The sequence below is a fragment of the Gobio gobio genome (assembly GCF_949357685.1).
Source record: "Gobio gobio genome assembly, chromosome: 15".
Classification (NCBI taxonomy): domain Eukaryota; kingdom Metazoa; phylum Chordata; class Actinopteri; order Cypriniformes; family Gobionidae; genus Gobio; species Gobio gobio.
Genome location: NC_137108.1, coordinates 51,858,510 through 51,878,509, shown reverse-complemented (window position 1 = coordinate 51,878,509; position 20,000 = coordinate 51,858,510). Strand labels below are relative to the sequence as shown.

Sequence of the window (20,000 nt, the reverse complement as noted above, 5' to 3'; positions counted from 1 at the left end):
GCGCATGCTGAGGGTCACAGAGCAGGGTCAGCGCATGCTGAGGGTCACAGAGCGGGGTCAGCGCATGCTGAGGGTCACAGAGCGGGGTCAGCGCATGCTGAGGGTCACAGAGCAGGGTCAGCGCATGCTGAGGGTCAAAGAGCGGGGTCAGCGCATGCTGAGGGTCACAGAGCGGGGTCAGCGCATGCTGAGGGTCACAGAGCGGGGTCAGCGCATGCTGAGGGTCACAGAGCAGGGTCAGTGCATGCTGAGGGTCAAAGAGCGGGGTCAGCGCATGCTGAGGGTCACAGAGCGGGGTCAGCGCATGCTGAGGGTCACAGAGCGGGGTCAGCGCATGCTGAGGGTCACAGAGCAGGGTCAGCGCATGCTGAGGGTCAAAGAGCGGGCTCAGCGCATGCTGAGGGTCACAGAGAGCGGGGTCAGCGCATGCTGAGGGTCACAGAGCGGGGTCAGCGCATGCTGAGGGTCACAGAGCGGGGTCAGTGCATGCTGAGGGTCACAGAGCGGGGTCAGCGCATGCTGAGGGTCACAGAGCGGGGTCAGTGCATGCTGAGGGTCACAGAGCGGGGTCAGCGCATGCTGAGGGTCACAGAGCGGGGTCAGTGCATGCTGAGGGTCACAGAGCGGGGTCAGCGCATGCTGAGGGTCACAGAGCGGGGTCAGTGCATGCTGAGGGTCACAGAGCGGGGTCAACGCATGCTGAGGGTCACAGAGCGGGGTCAGCGCATGCTGAGGGTCACAGAGCGGGGTCAGCGCATGCTGAGGGTCACAGAGCGGGGTCAGCGCATGCTGAGGGTCACAGAGCGGGGTCAGCCATGCTGAGGGTCACAGAGCAGGGTCAGCGCATGCTGAAGGTCACAGAGCGGGGTCAGCCATGCTGAGGGTCACAGAGCGGGGTCAGCGCATGCTGAAGGTCACAGAGCGGGGTCAGCGCATGCTGAGGGTCACAGAGCGGGGTCAGCCATGCTGAGGGTCACAGAGCGGGGTCAGCACATGCTGAGGGTCACAGAGCGGGGTCAGCGCATGCTGAGGGTCACAGAGCGGGGTCAGCCATGCTGAGGGTCACAGAGCGGGGTCAGCCATGCTGAGGGTCACAGAGTGGGGTCAGCGCATGCTGAAGGTCACAGAGCGGGGTCAGCGCATGCTGAGGGTCACAGAAGTGGCCAACTTTCTGCAGAGTCAAGAGCTCCAGACCTCCAAACTTCTGTGGCCTTCAGATGAGCTCAAGAACAGTGTGTAGAGCTTCATGGAATGGGTTTCCATGGCCGAGCAGCTCATCCAAGCCTTACATCACCAAGTGCAATGCAAAGCATGGGATGCAGTGGGGTAAAGTGCGCCGCCACTGGACTCTAGAGCAGTGAGACGTGTTCTCTGAGTGACCAATCACGCTTCTCTGTCTGACAATCCCATGGACAAGTCTGGGTTTGGCGGTTGACTTGCCTGACGGCATTGTGCCAAGTGTAAAGTTTGGTGGAGGGGGGATTATGGGGTGGGGTTGTTTTTCAGGGGTTAGTTCCAGTGAAAGGAACTCTTAATGAAAAAAACAAGAAAAAAAATATTTTTTTCATAATTTTTTCATTTTCTTAATGAAAAAAAGGGGAAAAAAAACTTTCCTTTCCTCTTTGTTCCCTCCCTACTCTAGCCTGTGCTACACTGAGCAATGTACACGGTCTCAGAATTTCAGGCACTTGTTCATTACCAATCGCTTCCTGTACTCCCAAGCTGTAAGTCCCTTTGGATAAAAGCATCTGCTAAATACATAAATGTAAATGTTAATGCTTCACCAAGACATTTTGGACAATTTCATGCTCCCAACTTTGTGGGCCCAGTTTGTGGACGGCCCCTTCCTGTCCCAGCATGACTGCGCTCCAGTGCTCAAAGTTTCGCTCCATAAAGACATGGATGAGCGAGTTTGGTGTGGAGGAACTTGAGTCCTGACCTCAACCCGATAGAACACCTTTGGGATGAATTAGAGCGGAGACTGAGAGCCAGGCCTTCTCGTCCAACATCACAAATGAAGAATCCCCATAAACACACTCCTAAACCTTGAGGAAAGAAGAGCTGAAGCTGTTAGAGCGACTCCATATTAAACCCTACGGATGGAGAATGGGATGGCATTAAAGCTCATGTGCGTCACAACACTTTTGGCAATATAGTGTGTGTTAGGGGCCTTGTGAGCACTATTTGGGCCAAATATCATCATTTCAGTTTAACTCTCATTAAAATGTAAAACATTTAGGGCCATCTGAGCTTTAATATCCTTGAGGCACTCCAGCAATAGTTTTAAAGGTGTGTCGTCTGCATAACAATGAAATGAAATGCCATTCTTCCGAAAAAATGTTTCCCTAATGGGAGCATGTACCGGGAAACGGCATTGGGCCAAGAATAGAGCCCTGAGGGACTCCATGAGGAAGAGGCGCCTAAAGCACTCCAGGGCAATGCCTTCCATACCAACACAATGATCAGGATATTGGGATCGACGATGTGTAGTGCAGCTGTCGGGTCTAAAAGCATGAGAATCTCCTGAGATCATTCATATCTTTTAAAAGTGCCGGATCGCAGCTGTATCCATAGAACTTTCTCCCATATTTTAGAAAGACACAGGAAATTAGACGAACCATAATGTCCTAATTCGATTTTTTTTTATCAATGGTTGAAACACTGCAAGTTTAAAATCCAGTGGAACAGCACAAATAAACATTTCTTGGATTTTAGGCCCAATAGTTTAAATCTCTTGAGGGACTGCATCTGTGGGACAGGAGGAATCGTTCAATTAACATCTTAAAAAAAAGAAAGAGGTTTTCTGTTTAAAAACAGCGGATCTTATCCACAAAAAGTGTGGTATCTGAAGACAGATGAGAACATATAGTGCAGCATTAAAGGCACAATATGTAAGATTTCTGGATTAAAATATCCAATAATCCACTAGATCAGTGTTATATAGACGGTTTCATCGTTAACTTCCGGTCTGTGTTTGTTTATCGGTCTGGCAAGGGGATAGTGTGGCGCACTACTCAGTAGAAACACATTTTTGACGTGCTATTCTTGGATAACATGATATAAATATTAACTATCAAGCAGAGAGAATATGACATCAGCGCAAAAACAGTGTGTGCCACTCACCAAAAAAGCCTTAAATGCTTCATAAATATCCAGCATACGAGAGCAGCGTCTAATGTCATTTAGACTGTATGTCTATTGTAATTTACTTGTCATTTATTTTGCTTGTTATCAGAAATAATGTACTCTGGAGGAACTTATTCTGGCTGCGTTTAACATGCGATCACTGTGATCATCAGCCAATCAGGACACGGCGAGTTTACATTTGTTCACATCAAGTGATCGCCATCTGGATAACTGATCACATTTATGTTTCCCGTAAAATATTTAAATGTGCCTTTATCACGGAGTGCAAAACAACTTTGGCTTTGTCCTCTATTAATGGCAATAGAGCACGGGATTTGGGATGCATTCATACAATCAATCTCAAATTGGGCACTTTATCTACAAGTTAACTTTCCCAACATTAATCTTATGTTATGAAACAAAGAAACATGTTATTCTGATGCATTGCATGATTGAAGCATTTATAGATACTGTACAGAAAACGGCATTACACGGTCCTTAAAGGTTCAGTTCACCCAAAAATGTTTATTCTGTCATCATTACTCTCCCTCATGTCGTTCCAAACCTGTAAGACCTTCGTTCATCTTCGGAACACAAATGAAGATATTTTTCTTCTTTTCTACGATCCTACGGGTTGGGGTCGACATGAGGGTGAGTAATTAATGTATGAATTTACATTTTTGGGTGAACTAACCCTTTAAGGGGGCGTTTCCCCCACTCTATATTGAAGACAGAAATGGGAGATTATTTATAATAAATATGCTGAAACAGTAAAAACATGTAAATTAAGATAATGCTGCCCAATTAAAATGAAAGATGATCGCGCATAAGAAAGATAAGACTCTGTTGTTATTGATTCTTTGTGGACGTCTACCGGAAGATAAGTTTGGGCCACAGAAGCGCGCATGCGCAGTAACGCTTGTTTATGTTGTTGCCGTTGAAACCGTCTATATTAGTGTATTATCCCAAATGTTCCCAAGAATGTTTAGATCAGTGATTTTCCCCTTCCGGTGTTATTGTGCGGTAACCATGGCAACACTAGCAGCGCTTTAATATCTGATGTGTTTTATTAGACACTGTTTGGATCATTGATGGACAGAAACTCCTCATTGTTCTCCAGCTCAACACAGTTAGTCTGATTGTGTAAATCTGCTGTTGTTGATTTACCCAGAATGCCATATTTTACCGCCTCATATGATCTCGCTCACTGCAGTGTGAACAAGTGTCTCATAGTAGCGTTACAACATCACTTTAACACACTCACATGTGTGTGAGAGGATCAAACACACACACACACACACACACACACACACACACACACACGTGCATGAGCAGAAGAAGCGGAAGCGCTCGCTCCGCCCACTCAAGAGTCAAGACACGCCTTTGTTCTGAATAATTACACACTGCGCCTTTAATGGTACTGAAAAGTGCTTGAGGTTTATGAGAATATTTCAAATGCCAGTTCTCTAGTATCTATACATGACATCTGAATATGCATATGAGCACAATTAGTCAGTCTGCTGTCAGAAATGAGCATGGATCAAATATTCATAATGTCATGCATTATTCATCCAATGTATGCATAATGCATAATTCATTCAGCTACGATTTCAATTACGTTAAACTGAGACTATGAATAAAAAAACGAGGGGCTAATGGGAAACTGCTGCAGATTATTACTGATGGATCACACACCTGTGTGTGTGTGTGTGTGTGTGTGTGTGTGTGTGTGTGTGTGTGTGTGTGTGTGTGTGTGTGTGTGTGTGTGTGTGTGTGTGTGTGTGTGTGTGTGTGACGCCGAGCCTCAGACCTGCTCCAGTGTCCCAGTTTCTCCATCATGATACGTCTGTATTTTGCGTTCTCCTTTATGCTAGCAGGACACAGATGAGTTCTGACGTGCGCCGCTGGACTCTTGCATTACTGTATTATCTCTCCATGCAGCTCTGCATCTCTCATAGGGAGATGATCAATAATATTGATCTCATAACCGCAGACAGAGATAATCAGAGACTGAAACATGAGAGATCCTACAGCTGCGTCCAATCACGTGCTCGCTGAGGAGCTGCTTCCTTTGATTAAACTTAGCATGAAATCAAAACTGACATATTAATTATTCTAAATGATTTATCATTATTGTGTCAGAATAACTTAATCTCTTCTCTGATGACGAGGGCGGGGCCACCTGTCACTCACATGAGATCCACCAATAGCAAACCACAACCAGCCAATCAGTTCCCCACAGACACACTCAAGCCCCGCCTACATTTGTTCTTGTTTGTGAAGCGATTCACTTTAAATGAGGTTTATTTTTCTTAAACCTGCTTAACTTTGGAAAAAAAATCAGAAAACAAGATACTTTTCTTCTCCAGTAAATGTATCTTGATTTAACCCCTTAACTGTCATCCCCCTTTTTGAGAATACACATGAAAATGCACTATCCAAACTTAAAGGGCTGTAATTCTAGAATGCTTTGGAATATAGACCTATAGAGTTTGAGAGAAAATATGAAAGTATGAAAAAGTTATGGAAGTCTACATTTTTCAGTCTAAATCTAATATTTTTTATTTGATATAAAATATACATTTTACAGAAATGTTTTAATCTAAAATTACTATAATGTCAAAGCCATATGTCTAACCAAGCTGTGTTCCAAATTTGAAGTTGATATCACAAAAATTGAAGTTCCCATGAGATTTTGTTTAGGGCACTGTACCAAAAATAGCCACCGGGTGTCATTGAAATTCCATTGATTGTTTTTTTTAATGCATTTTCCTGTAAATTTCTGTCCAAATGTCACTTCCATCACAAAGCGGTCACCAAATATGGAACCTTGAGACTCAGACCTTTCCGACGATATGTGTCAAGATTAGAAAAGATTTTGATTATAAAGTAGGTATGATACCTAATTTATGATAATTACTAAAATATATGATACGAAAAAAAGGAGTGCCAGTAGGGGCGGTGACAGTTAACAGGTGGACTGTTAATGTGTCCGAATACACACACACACACCATCAAAACCTGATGTTCTTCCTCAGTCTGGTTTCCCCTGTCTGTCTGCAGGTTTTATTGGGATCTCCTCATGCTGATGCTGATGGTGGGAAACCTCATCATCCTCCCGGTGGGAATCACGTTCTTCAAGGACGAGAACACGCCTCCGTGGATCATCTTCAACGTGGTGTCAGACACACTCTTCCTGGTGGACCTGGTGCTGAACTTCCGTACCGGGATCGTGAAAGAGGACAGTACCGAGATCCTGCTGGACCCGAAGGCCATCCGCCAGCGCTACCTGAAGAGCTGGTTCCTCGTGGACTTCGTGTCTTCCATCCCGGTGGATTATATCTTCCTGATGGTGGACCTGGAGGCTCGACTGGACTCGGAGGTAGAGCAATCAAACCTCAGTCCGTTCAGAAATCTGTTCTTTAATTAAGAGACAGTTCATTTACTCGCCCTTGTGTCAGTCAAACCTGTGCGACTTTCTTCTGTCAATCCCAAAAGAAGATATTTCGGGAAACTGAGTGTGTTTGTATTGAACATTTATAGAGCAACAGATTTTATAAAAGTGCTTTATTTTGCTTCAAAATCTTATAAATGTATGGGGTGGCACTCACAGACACACGGGACAGAAGACACAAATACTGCAGCTAAAATAATCTGTTTTTAATAATGTTAAATAATTGCTTAACCCTCGTGCACTGTTGGATTTCTGCTTACACTCGTTATGGTCCGGGTCAATTTGACCCTAATTGGATTCAATACAATTCCCCAAAAATCACAATATGAAAAAACACATACAATCAGGTACAAACAATTCACTTTTAATATCAATACTTTTCACACATTACAAAGAATAAATATCTGAATTTACGATTTATAAAAATACTTTTAACCACTATTTTTAAGATTGGCCCTTAGGACACTTGCCTTTATACATTTACAACAATAATATCTTAGTCTAAACCTAAAGTAATCTTGACCAACTATATCGCATTTTAACGCTTTCAGACTCTAATTTTCATATTTGGAGATTTTCAAAAGAGATGACAGAGCAGGATATAAATAGCGATAGATTCGTCATTTGTGATGCGGTGCCAAACTATAACGCACGATCTGACTCTTTCCATATCGTTTTTTTTATATGCATTTCAGAGATTGAATTCAAATCAAATATTAACATTACTGCCCAAACTACTTCTGAATAGGATGTCTACTTCATAGATATTTTGAAAAGTATGAAAATATAACGTTCAGGTCACTCGAACCATATATGGAAATTGAAGATTCTACATGTCATCTAGTGGAAAACGTTGGTACTGCGCACGAAAATATATTTTTTAAATAGATATCAACCTAAAATTTGGTACAGAATTTGTTCAGATGTTTAGCTTTGATTTTATTGAGGTTTTAGAGTTGAACATGTTTTGTAAAATGTATATTTTATATAAAATATACAAATATATATATGTTATATATTTTACATGTTCATAAACTTCTATAACTTTACTGTTACGACTTATACAGTGATGGCCGATTTCAAAACACTTCTTGATGAAGTTGTTAATCTCAGCACTTCCGGACTAGAGTTGAAGAGTTCTGACATACAACAAAGTGTTTTGTATTTTTCGTCTGTACTGTACTTTTGAATAGCCGTCATATACGGGGCAAATTGACCCACAAACAGCAAGAGTGTATAACATTTTGATATGCACATTTCACAACGCATCAGCATGTTGAAACTTTGCATGCATGTTAAAGACCCTAAATGAGAAAAGGTCACATCATTTTAAGAAAAACAATGTAGGTTAGATAGTATTTCAGATAGTTTAACAAAATAAATTATAGCTCATTTTTACCATTTGTGGCATACAAAAATATTTATGTATTGAAAAAAATGGGGAAAAGCAAATTTTTTTAGCTTCATAAGTTAGTAAAAAACTAAAATAACAAAATATAACCAAGAAATGTTATTATTTTGGGTCTCTACAATTGCCTTAGAACATTAAAATCTGCGGGTCAAATTGACCCGTGAACATCACAAACTTAATTTTTGTGTGTATATGTCAAAACACATCAGCGTGTTGAAACTTTGCATGCGTGTTCATGACCCTAAATGAGAAAAAGTCACAAAATGTAAAGAAAAAAAACATAGGTTAACTGATATTTCTGACAACTTAAAAATCAAAACAGGTCAAATTGGCCCTCAACATAACACAAGTTAATAGGCAGCCAGTGCAGTGTTGACAGAAGCGGATAATATGGTCACACTTCCTGGTTCTAGTAAGAACTGGAGCTGCTGCGTTTTGGACCAGCTGGAGTTTGTTTATTAGGCAAGCAGGGCAACTACCCAGTAGAGCATTACAATAATCTACAGCTCATCAACATTACAGTAATCTACAGCTCATCAACATTACAATAATCTACAGCTCATCAACATTACAATAATCTACAGCTCATCAACATTACAATAATCTACAGCTCATCAACATTACAATAATCTACAGCTCATCAACATTACAATAATCTACAGCTCATCAACATTACAATAATCTACAGCTCATCAACATTACAATAATCTACAGCTCATCAACATTACAATAATCTACAGCTCATCAACATTACAATAATCTACAGCTCATCAACATTACAATAATCTACAGCTCATCAACATTACAATAATCTACAGCTCATCAACATTACAATAATCTACAGCTCATCAACATTACAATAATCTACAGCTCATAAACATTACAATAATCTACAGCTCATCAACATTACAATAATCTACAGCTCATCAACATTACAATAATCTACAGCTCATCAACATTACAATAATCTACAGCTCATGAACATTACAATAATCTACAGCTCAACAACATTACAATAATCTACAGCTCAACAACATTACAATAATCTACAGCTCATCAACATTACAATAATCTACAGCTCATCAACATTACAATAATCTACAGCTCATCAACTTTACAATAATCTACAGCTCATCAACATTACAATAATCTACAGCTCATCAACATTACAATAATCTACAATAATCTACAGCTCATCAACATTACAATAATCTACAGCTCATCAACATTACAATAATCTACAGCTCATCAACATTACAATAATCTACAGCTCATCAACTTTACAATAATCTACAGCTCATCAACATTACAATAATCTACAGCTCATCAACATTACAATAATCTACAGCTCATCAACATTACAATAATCTGCAGCTCATCAACATTACAATAATTTACAGCTCATCAACTTTACAATAATCTACAGCTCATCAACATTACAATAATCTACAGCTCATCAACATTACAATAATCTGCAGCTCATCAACATTACAATAATCTACAGCTCATCAACATTACAATAATCTACAGCTCATCAACATTACAATAATCTACAGCTCATGAACATTACAATAATCTACAGCTCATCAACATTACAATAATCTACAGCTCATCAACTTTACAATAATCTACAGCTCATCAACATTACAATAATCTACAGCTCATCAGCATTACAATAATCTACAGCTCATCAACATTACAATAATCTACAGCTCATCAACTTTACAATAATCTACAGCTCATCAACATTACAATAATCTACAGCTCATCAGCATTACAATAATCTACAGCTCAACAACATTACAATAATCTACAGCTCATCAACATTACAATAATCTACAGCTCATCAACATTACAATAATCTACAGCTAATCAACATTACAATAATCTACAGCTAAACAACATTACAATAATCTGCAGCTCATCAACATTACAATAATCTACAGCTCATCAACATTACAATAATCTACAGCTCAACAACATTACAATAATCTACAGCTCATCAACATTACAATAATCTACAGCTCAACAACATTACAATAATCTACAGCTCAACAACATTACAATAATCTACAGCTCATCAACATTACAATAATCTACAGCTCATCAACATTACAATAATCTACAGCTCATCAACATTACAATAATCTACAGCTCAACAACATTACAATAATCTACAGCTCAACAACATTACAATAATCTACAGCTCAACAACATTACAATAATCTACAGCTCATCAACATTACAATAATCTACAGCTCAACAACATTACAATAATCTACAGCTCATCAACATTACAATAATCTACAGCTCATCAACATTACAATAATCTACAGCTCATCAACATTACAATAATCTACAGCTCATCAACATTACAATAATCTACAGCTCATCAACATTACAATAATCTACAGCTCATCAACATTACAATAATCTACAGCTCATCAACATTACAATAATCTACAGCTCATCAACATTACAATAATCTACAGCTCATCAGCATTACAATAATCTACAGCTCATCAGCATTACAATAATCTACAGCTCATCAACATTACAATAATCTACAGCTCATCAACATTACAATAATCTACAGCTCATCAACATTACAATAATCTACAGCTCATCAACTTTACAATAATCTACAGCTCAACAACATTACAATAATCTACAGCTCAACAACATTATAATCTATTACAATAATCTACATCAACTTTACAATAATCTACAGCTCAACAACATTATAATCTATTACAATAATCTACATCAACATTACAATAATCTACATCAACTTTACAATAATCTACAGCTCATCAACATTACAATAATCTACAGCTCATCAACATTACAATAATCTACAGCTCATCAACATTACAATAATCTACAGCTCATCAACATTACAATAATCTACAGCTCATCAATTTTACAATAATCTACAGCTCATCAACATTACAATAATCTACAGCTCATCAACATTACAATAATCTACAGCTCATCAACATTACAATAATCTACAGCTCATCAACATTACAATAATCTACAGCTCATCAACATTACAATAATCTACAATAATCTACAGCTCATCAACATTACAATAATCTACAGCTCATCAACATTACAATAATCTACAGCTCATCAACATTACAATAATCTACAATAATCTACAGCTCATCAACATTACAATAATCTACAGCTCATCAACATTACAATAATCTACAGCTCATCAACATTACAATAATCTACAGCTCATCAACATTACAATAATCTACAATAATCTACAGCTCATCAACATTACAATAATCTACAGCTCATCAACATTACAATAATCTACAGCTCAACAACATTACAATAATCTACAGCTCATCAACATTACAATAATCTGCAGCTCATCAACATTACAATAATCTACAGCTCAACAACATTACAATAATCTACAGCTCATCAACATTACAATAATCTACAGCTCATCAACATTACAATAATCTACAGCTCATCAACATTACAATAATCTACAGCTCATCAACATTACAATAATCTACAGCTCATCAACATTACAATAATCTACAGCTCAACAACATTACAATAATCTACAGCTCATCAACATTACAATAATCTGCAGCTCATCAACATTACAATAATCTACAGCTCATCAACATTACAATAATCTACAGCTCATCAACATTACAATAATCTACAGCTCATCAACATTACAATAATCTACAGCTCGTCAACATTACAATAATCTACAGCTCATCAACATTACAATAATCTGCAGCTCATCAACATTACAATAATCTACAGCTCATCAACATTACAATAATCTACAGCTCATCAACATTACAATAATCTACAGCTCATCAACATTACAATAATCTACAGCTCATCAACATTACAATAATCTACAGCTCATCAACATTACAATAATCTGCAGCTCATCAACATTACAATAATCTACAGCTCAACAACATTACAATAATCTACAGCTCAACAACATTACAATAATCTACAGCTCATCAACATTACAATAATCTACAGCTCATCAACATTACAATAATCTACAGCTCATCAACATTACAATAATCTACAGCTCATCAACATTACAATAATCTACAGCTCATCAACATTACAATAATCTACAGCTCATCAACATTACAATAATCTACAGCTCATCAACATTACAATAATCTGCAGCTCATCAACATTACAATAATCTACAGCTCATCAACATTACAATAATCTACAGCTCATCAACATTACAATAATCTACAGCTCATCAACATTACAATAATCTACAATAATCTACAGCTCATCAACATTACAATAATCTACAATAATCTACAGCTCATCAACATTACAATAATCTACAATAATCTACAGCTCATCAACATTACAATAATCTACAGCTCAACAACATTACAATAATCTACAGCTCATCAACATTACAATAATCTACAGCTCATCAACATTACAATAATCTACAGCTCATCAACATTACAATAATCTACAGCTCATGAACTTTACAATAATCTACAGCTCATCAACATTACAATAATCTACAGCTCATCAACTTTACAATAATCTACAGCTCATCAACATTACAATAATCTACAGCTCATCAACTTTACAATAATCTACAGCTCATCAACATTACAATAATCTACAGCTCATCAACATTACAATAATCTACAGCTCATCAACATTACAATAATCTACAGCTCATCAACATTACAATAATCTACAGCTCATCAACATTACAATAATCTACAGCTCATCAACATTACAATAATCTACAGCTCATGAACTTTACAATAATCTACAGCTCATCAACATTACAATAATCTACAGCTCATCAACATTACAATAATCTACAGCTCATCAACATTACAATAATCTACAGCTCATCAACATTACAATAATCTACAGCTCATCAACATTACAATAATCTACAGCTCATCAACATTACAATAATCTACAGCTCATCAACATTACAATAATCTACAGCTCATGAACTTTACAATAATCTACAGCTCATCAACATTACAATAATCTACAGCTCATCAACATTACAATAATCTACAGCTCATCAACATTACAATAATCTACAGCTCATGAACTTTACAATAATCTACAGCTCATCAACATTACAATAATCTACAGCTCATGAACTTTACAATAATCTACAGCTCATCAACATTACAATAATCTACAGCTCATCAACTTTACAATAATCTACAGCTCATCAACATTACAATAATCTAGAGCTCATCAACATTACAATAATCTACAATATAATATCATAATCTACAATAATCTACAATAAAGCCAGATATTTATTGTCATGTTAAATATGGTGCCTTTTACCCCATATTACATATTCTTCCGTTATTGAAAAACCTGCTTTAATTACCTTAAATCATTAAAAAGACCTTTGTCTCAAAATACATTCAATCATTTTAGCGATTCTTATTCGCTACTTAAATCTACAATATCAAATATTTCGAGATTTTATCTGGTCGTGATGAGATATATAACTAAGTGTAATCGACATAAGAATGGAAACTAATTCCATGTTTTCTAATAATATTACCAAGTGTCAGTGTACACCGATCAGGCATAACATTATGACCACATTGGCACCCTGACTGGTCAGCGGCTATATCAATTAGCCTTGGCCGCCCATGACCCTGTGGCCGGTTCTCCACTGGTCCTTCATGACCCTGTGGCCGGTTCTCCACTGGTCCTTCATGACCCTGTGGCCGGTTCTCCACTGGTCCTTCATGACCCTGTGGCCGGTTCTCCACTGGTCCTTCATGACCCTGTGGCCGGTTCTCCACTGGTCCTCCATGACCCTGTGGCCGGTTCTCCACTGGTCCTCCATGACCCTGTGGCTGGTTCTCCACTGGTCCTTCATGACCCTGTGGCCGGTTCTCCACTGGTCCTTCATGACCCTGTGGCTGGTTCTCCACTGGTCCTTCATGACCCTGTGGCTGGTTCTCCACTGGTCCTCCATGACCCTGTGGCCGGTTCTCCACTGGTCCTCCATGACCCTGTGGCTGGTTCTCCACTGGTCCTCCATGACCCTGTGGCCGGTTCTCTACTGGTCCTCCATGACCCTGTGGCCGGTTCTCTACTGGTCCTTCATGACCCTGTGGCCGGTTCTCCACTGGTCCTCCATGACCCTGTGGCTGGTTCTCCACTGGTCCTTCATGACCCTGTGGCTGGTTCTCTACTGGTCCTCCACTGGTCCTCCATGACCCTGTGGCTGGTTCTCCACTGGTCCTTCATGACCCTGTGGCCGGTTCTCCACTGGTCCTCCATGACCCTGTGGCTGGTTCTCTACTGGTCCTTCATGACCCTGTGGCCGGTTCTCCACTGGTCCTTCATGACCCTGTGGCCGGTTCTCCACTGGTCCTTCATGACCCTGTGGCCGGTTCTCCACTGGTCCTTCATGACCCTGTGGCCGGTTCTCCACTGGTCCTTCATGACCCTGTGGCTGGTTCTCTACTGGTCCTTCATGACCCTGTGGCCGGTTCTCCACTGGTCCTTCATGACCCTGTGGCCGGTTCTCCACTGGTCCTTCATGACCCTGTGGCCGGTTCTCCACTGGTCCTTCATGACCCTGTGGCCGGTTCTCCACTGGTCCTTCATGACCCTGTGGCCGGTTCTCCACTGGTCCTTCATGACCCTGTGGCCGGTTCTCCACTGGTCCTTCATGACCCTGTGGCCGGTTCTCCACTGGTCCTTCATGACCCTGTGGCCGGTTCTCCACTGGTCCTTCATGACCCTGTGGCCGGTTCTCCACTGGTCCTCCATGACCCTGTGGCCGGTTCTCCACTGGTCCTCCATGACCCTGTGGCCGGTTCTCCACTGGTCCTTCATGACCCTGTGGCCGGTTCTCCACTGGTCCTTCATGACCCTGTGGCCGGTTCTCCACTGGTCCTTCATGACCCTGTGGCCGGTTCTCCACTGGTCCTTCATGACCCTGTGGCCGGTTCTCCACTGGTCCTTAATGACCCTGTGGCCGGTTCTCCACTGGTCCTCCATGACCCTGTGGCCGGTTCTCCACTGGTCCTTCATGACCCTGTGGCCGGTTCTCCACTGGTCCTTCATGACCCTGTGGCCGGTTCTCCACTGGTCCTTCATGACCCTGTGGCCGGTTCTCCACTGGTCCTTCATGACCCTGTGGCCGGTTCTCCACTGGTCCTCCATGACCCTGTGGCCGGTTCTCCACTGGTCCTTCCTCTGAGCACTTTTGATAGAGACTGACCACTGCAGACCAAGAACACGCCACAAGAGCTGCAGTTTTGGAGATGTTCTGACCCAGTCGTCTAGCCGTCACAATCTGGCCCTTGTCAAACTCGCTCAAATCCTTACGCTTGCCAATTTTTCCTGCTTCTAACACATCAACTCTGAGGACAAAATGTTCACTTGCTGCCTAATATATACCACCCACTATCAGGAGATGAAGAGATCATCAGTGTTATTCACTTCACCAGTCATAATGTTATGCCTGATTGGTGTATATAGCAGAGGGCCTAACACAGAGCCTTGAGGCACTCCATAGTTTACTGACGTTAACTTGGATAATTCCCCGATTAAATAGACAAAATGGTGACGATCTAAACCACCTTAACGTCTGTCCCTGAATAGTTTTGGATGTAAACTTATAAACTTGGTTTCGATTTATTTGGTGGTCCCTAACACATTCTGTTGACTATAAGTAACGTTGCACCTACTCTCAATAGAGTGCTAGTAGAGTTTTAGTAGACTGGTAGTAATAATTTGACATGTTGTTAAAAAGTTACTTATAGTCAACAGAATGTTCAAAATCCAATAAAGTGTTACCACAAACAGAGATATAGAATTGAGAGATAAACCTTTTTATTTTTTATTCTGTGGCGGAAACAAGCTTTCATAAGAAACTCACACAGGTTTGAATGACATGAGGGCGAGTGAACGATGACAGAATGGTCATTTTTGGGTGAACTAACCCTTGAACTAACAAGTGACCCATAGTCAACTCCGCTTCCTCCAGCACAGATGTGTAACAGCAGCTTTACAGATAAACAGGAGAATCACTGAGGAAACGTCATCACATATGAGACGCTTTCCCATTCTACACACACAATAGAGTCATTATTCACATCCGATCACTGAGTCTTTTAAACCTGAGCTTTATCCAGGATGAACTGGTCAGTAACCCAATGCAGGTGTAATGGTGTAAATGTGTCTTTCCCGCAGGTTTACCGGACGGCTCGAGCGCTGCGGATCGTTCGGTTCACTAAGATCCTGAGTCTTCTGCGCCTGCTGCGTCTGTCCCGACTCATACGCTACATCCACCAGTGGGAGGAGGTGAGGCTCACCATCAGTGCTGGGGACATGTCGAGTCCTCACAAAACCTTCCTCAGTTTCTCCTGAAGCCGATACTGAAGTGACTTAAACTGCAGTTCATGGACTGGCCACTAGAGAGCGGCTCCAGAAGGAGCAGAATCTCATTGAGCTCATATTAAAATGCCCAACTTTAGCTTCCTGTGTCATGGCAAAAGATCAGATTTTGCCAGTCCGCCCCGGACACGCCCTTCAACAAAAACTCAAGATCTCCACAATTTAACCTCGCCAAGGCCTTTTGATTACACCTACCAAATTTTATGATGATCCGATTAAAACTGTAGGAGGAGTTTGTTAAAGTATGAGGCCTGGAAATGGCAAAACAATTACATTTGGGATATGTTGAGTCACGGTTCGGGACATGTTGAGTCACGGTTCGGGACATGTTGAGTCACGGTTCGGGACATGTTGAGTCACGGTTCGGGACATGTTGAGTCACGGTTCGGGACATGTTGAGTCACGGTTCGGGACATGTTGAGTCTCGGTTCGGGACATGTTGAGTCTCGGTTCGGGACATGTTGAGTCTCGGTTCGGGACATGTTGAGTCACGGTTCGGGACATGTTGAGTCACGGTTCGGGACATGTTGAGTCACGGTTAGGGACATGTTGAGTCACGGTTCGGGACATGTTGAGTCACGGTTAGGGACATGTTGAGTCGCGGTTCGGGACATGTTGAGTCACGGTTAGGGACATGTTGAGTCGCGGTTCGGGACATGTTGAGTCACGGTTCGGGACATGTTGAGTCACGGTTAGGGACATGTTGAGTCGCGGTTCGGGACATGTTGAGTCTCGGTTAGGGACATGTTGAGTCGCGGTTCGGGACATGTTGAGTCACGGTTAGGGACATGTTGAGTCGCGGTTCGGGACATGTTGAGTCCCGGTTAGGGACATGTTGAGTCGGGGTTCGGGACATGTTGAGTCACGGTTAGGGACATGTTGAGTCGCGGTTCGGGACATGTTGAGTCTCGGTTAGGGACATGTTGAGTCGCGGTTCGGGACATGTTGAGTCACGGTTAGGGACATGTTGAGTCGCGGTTCGGGACATGTTGAGTCACGGTTCGGGACATGTTGAGTCTCGGTTCGGGACATGTTGAGTCACGGTTAGGGACATGTTGAGTCACGGTTCGGGACATGTTGAGTCACGGTTAGGGAGATGTTGAGTCGCGGTTCGGGACATGTTGAGTCTCGGTTCGGGACATGTTGAGTCACGGTTAGGGACATGTTGAGTCGGGGTTCGGGACATGTTGAGTCGCGGTTCGAGACATGTTGAGTCTCGGTTCGGGACATGTTGAGTCTCGGTTCGGGACATGTTGAGTCTCGGTTCGGGACATGTTGAGTCTCGGTTCGGGACATGTTGAGTCGCGGTTCGGGACATGTTGAGTCTCGGTTCGGGACATGTTGAGTCACGGTTCGGGACATGTTGAGTCTCGGTTCGGGACATGTTGAGTCATGGTTAGGGACATGTTGAGTCGCGGTTCGGGACATGTTGAGTCTCGGTTCGGGACATGTTGAGTCACGGTTCGGGACATGTTGAGTCGCGGTTCGGGACATGTTGAGTCACGGTTAGGGACATGTTGAGTCTCGGTTCGGGACATGTTGAGTCTCGGTTCGGGACATGTTGAGTCGCGGTTCGGGACATGTTGAGTCGGGGTTCGGGACATGTTGAGTCGCGGTTCGGGACATGTTGAGTCACGGTTCGGGACATGTTGAGTCGCGGTTCGGGACATGTTGAGTCACGGTTCGGGACATGTTGAGTCTCGGTTCGGGACATGTTGATTCTCGGTTCGGGACATGTTAAGTCTCGGTTCGGGACATGTTGAGTCTCGGTTCGGGACATGTTGAGTCATGGTTAGGGACATGTTGAGTCGCGGTTCGGGACATGTTGAGTCTCGGTTCGGGACATGTTGAGTCACGGTTCGGGACATGTTGAGTCGCGGTTCGGGACATGTTGAGTCACGGTTAGGGACATGTTGAGTCTCGGTTAGGGACATGTTGAGTCGCGGTTCGGGACATGTTGAGTCACGGTTAGGGACATGTTGAGTCGCGGTTCGGGACATGTTGAGTCACGGTTCGGGACAAGTTGAGTCTCGGTTCGGGACATGTTGAGTCACGGTTAGGGACATGTTGAGTCACGGTTCGGGACATGTTGAGTCACGGTTAGGGAGATGTTGAGTCGCGGTTCGGGACATGTTGAGTCTCGGTTCGGGACATGTTGAGTCACGGTTAGGGACATGTTGAGTCGGGGTTCGGGACATGTTGAGTCGCGGTTCGAGACATGTTGAGTCTCGGTTCGGGACATGTTGAGTCTCGGTTCGGGACATGTTGAGTCTCGGTTCGGGACATGTTGAGTCTCGGTTCGGGACATGTTGAGTCACGGTTCGGGACATGTTGAGTCTCGGTTCGGGACATGTTGAGTCATGGTTAGGGACATGTTGAGTCACGGCTCGGGACATGTTGAGTCTCGGTTCGGGACATGTTGAGTCACGGTTCGGGACATGTTGAGTCGCGGTTCGGGACATGTTGAGTCACGGTTAGGGACATGTTGAGTCTCGGTTCGGGACATGTTGAGTCTCGGTTCGGGACATGTTGAGTCGCGGTTCGGGACATGTTGAGTCGGGGTTCGGGACATGTTGAGTCGCGGTTCGGGACATGTTGAGTCACGGTTCGGGACATGTTGAGTCGCGGTTCGGGACATGTTGAGTCACGGTTCGGGACATGTTGAGTCTCGGTTCGGGACATGTTGATTCTCGGTTCGGGACATGTTAAGTCTCGGTTCGGGACATGTTGAGTCTCGGTTCGGGACATGTTGAGTCATGGTTAGGGACATGTTGAGTCTCGGTTCGGGACATGTTGATTCTCGGTTCGGGACATGTTGAGTCGCGGTTCGGGACATGTTGAGTCGCGGTTCGGGACATGTTGAGTCACGGTTAGGGACATGTTGAGTCTCGGTTCGGGACATGTTGAGTCTCGGTTCGGGACATGTTGAGTCGCGGTTCGGGACATGTTGAGTCTCGGTTCGGGACATGTTGAGTCGCGGTTCGGGACATGTTGAGTCGCGGTTCGGGACATGTTGAGTCTCGGTTCGGGACATGTTGAGTCTCGGTTCGGGACATGTTGAGTCGCGGTTCGGGACATGTTGAGTCTCGGTTCGGGACATGTTGAGTCACGGTTCGGGACATGTTGAGTCTCGGTTCGGGACATGTTGAGTCGCGGTTCAGGACATGTTGAGTCGCGGTTCGGGACATGTTGAGTCTCGGTTCGGGACATGTTGAGTCGCGGTTCGGGACATGTTGAGTCGGGGTTCGGGACATGTTGAGTCTCGGTTCGGGACATGTTGAGTCGCGGTTCGGGACATGTTGAGTCTCGGTTCGGGACATGTTGAGTCGCGGTTCGGGACATGTTGAGTCGCGGTTCGGGACATGTTGAGTCTCGGTTCGGGACATGTTGAGTCTCGGTTCGGGACATGTTGAGTCGCGGTTCGGGACATGTTGAGTCTCGGTTCGGGACATGTTGAGTCGCGGTTCGGGACATGTTGAGTCTCGGTTCGGGACATGTTGAGTCGCGGTTCAGGACATGTTGAGTCGCGGTTCGGGACATGTTGAGTCTCGGTTCGGGACATGT

General features: G+C 42.9%; 1 protein-coding gene across 1 annotated transcript in view; it reads left to right on the top strand.

The window, feature by feature from the left end:
- Nucleotides 1–20,000, top strand: part of LOC307139265 (potassium/sodium hyperpolarization-activated cyclic nucleotide-gated channel 4) — a gene marked incomplete at both ends in the record, with an annotated part of 39,709 nt that overhangs the window by 3,275 nt on the left and 16,434 nt on the right. The window contains 2 exons of the mRNA XM_079838153.1: nt 6,190–6,508; nt 16,233–16,343. Of these exons, the coding sequence (XP_079694279.1) occupies nt 6,190–6,508; nt 16,233–16,343 (430 nt within the window). The remainder of the gene's footprint in view (nt 1–6,189; nt 6,509–16,232; nt 16,344–20,000) is intronic.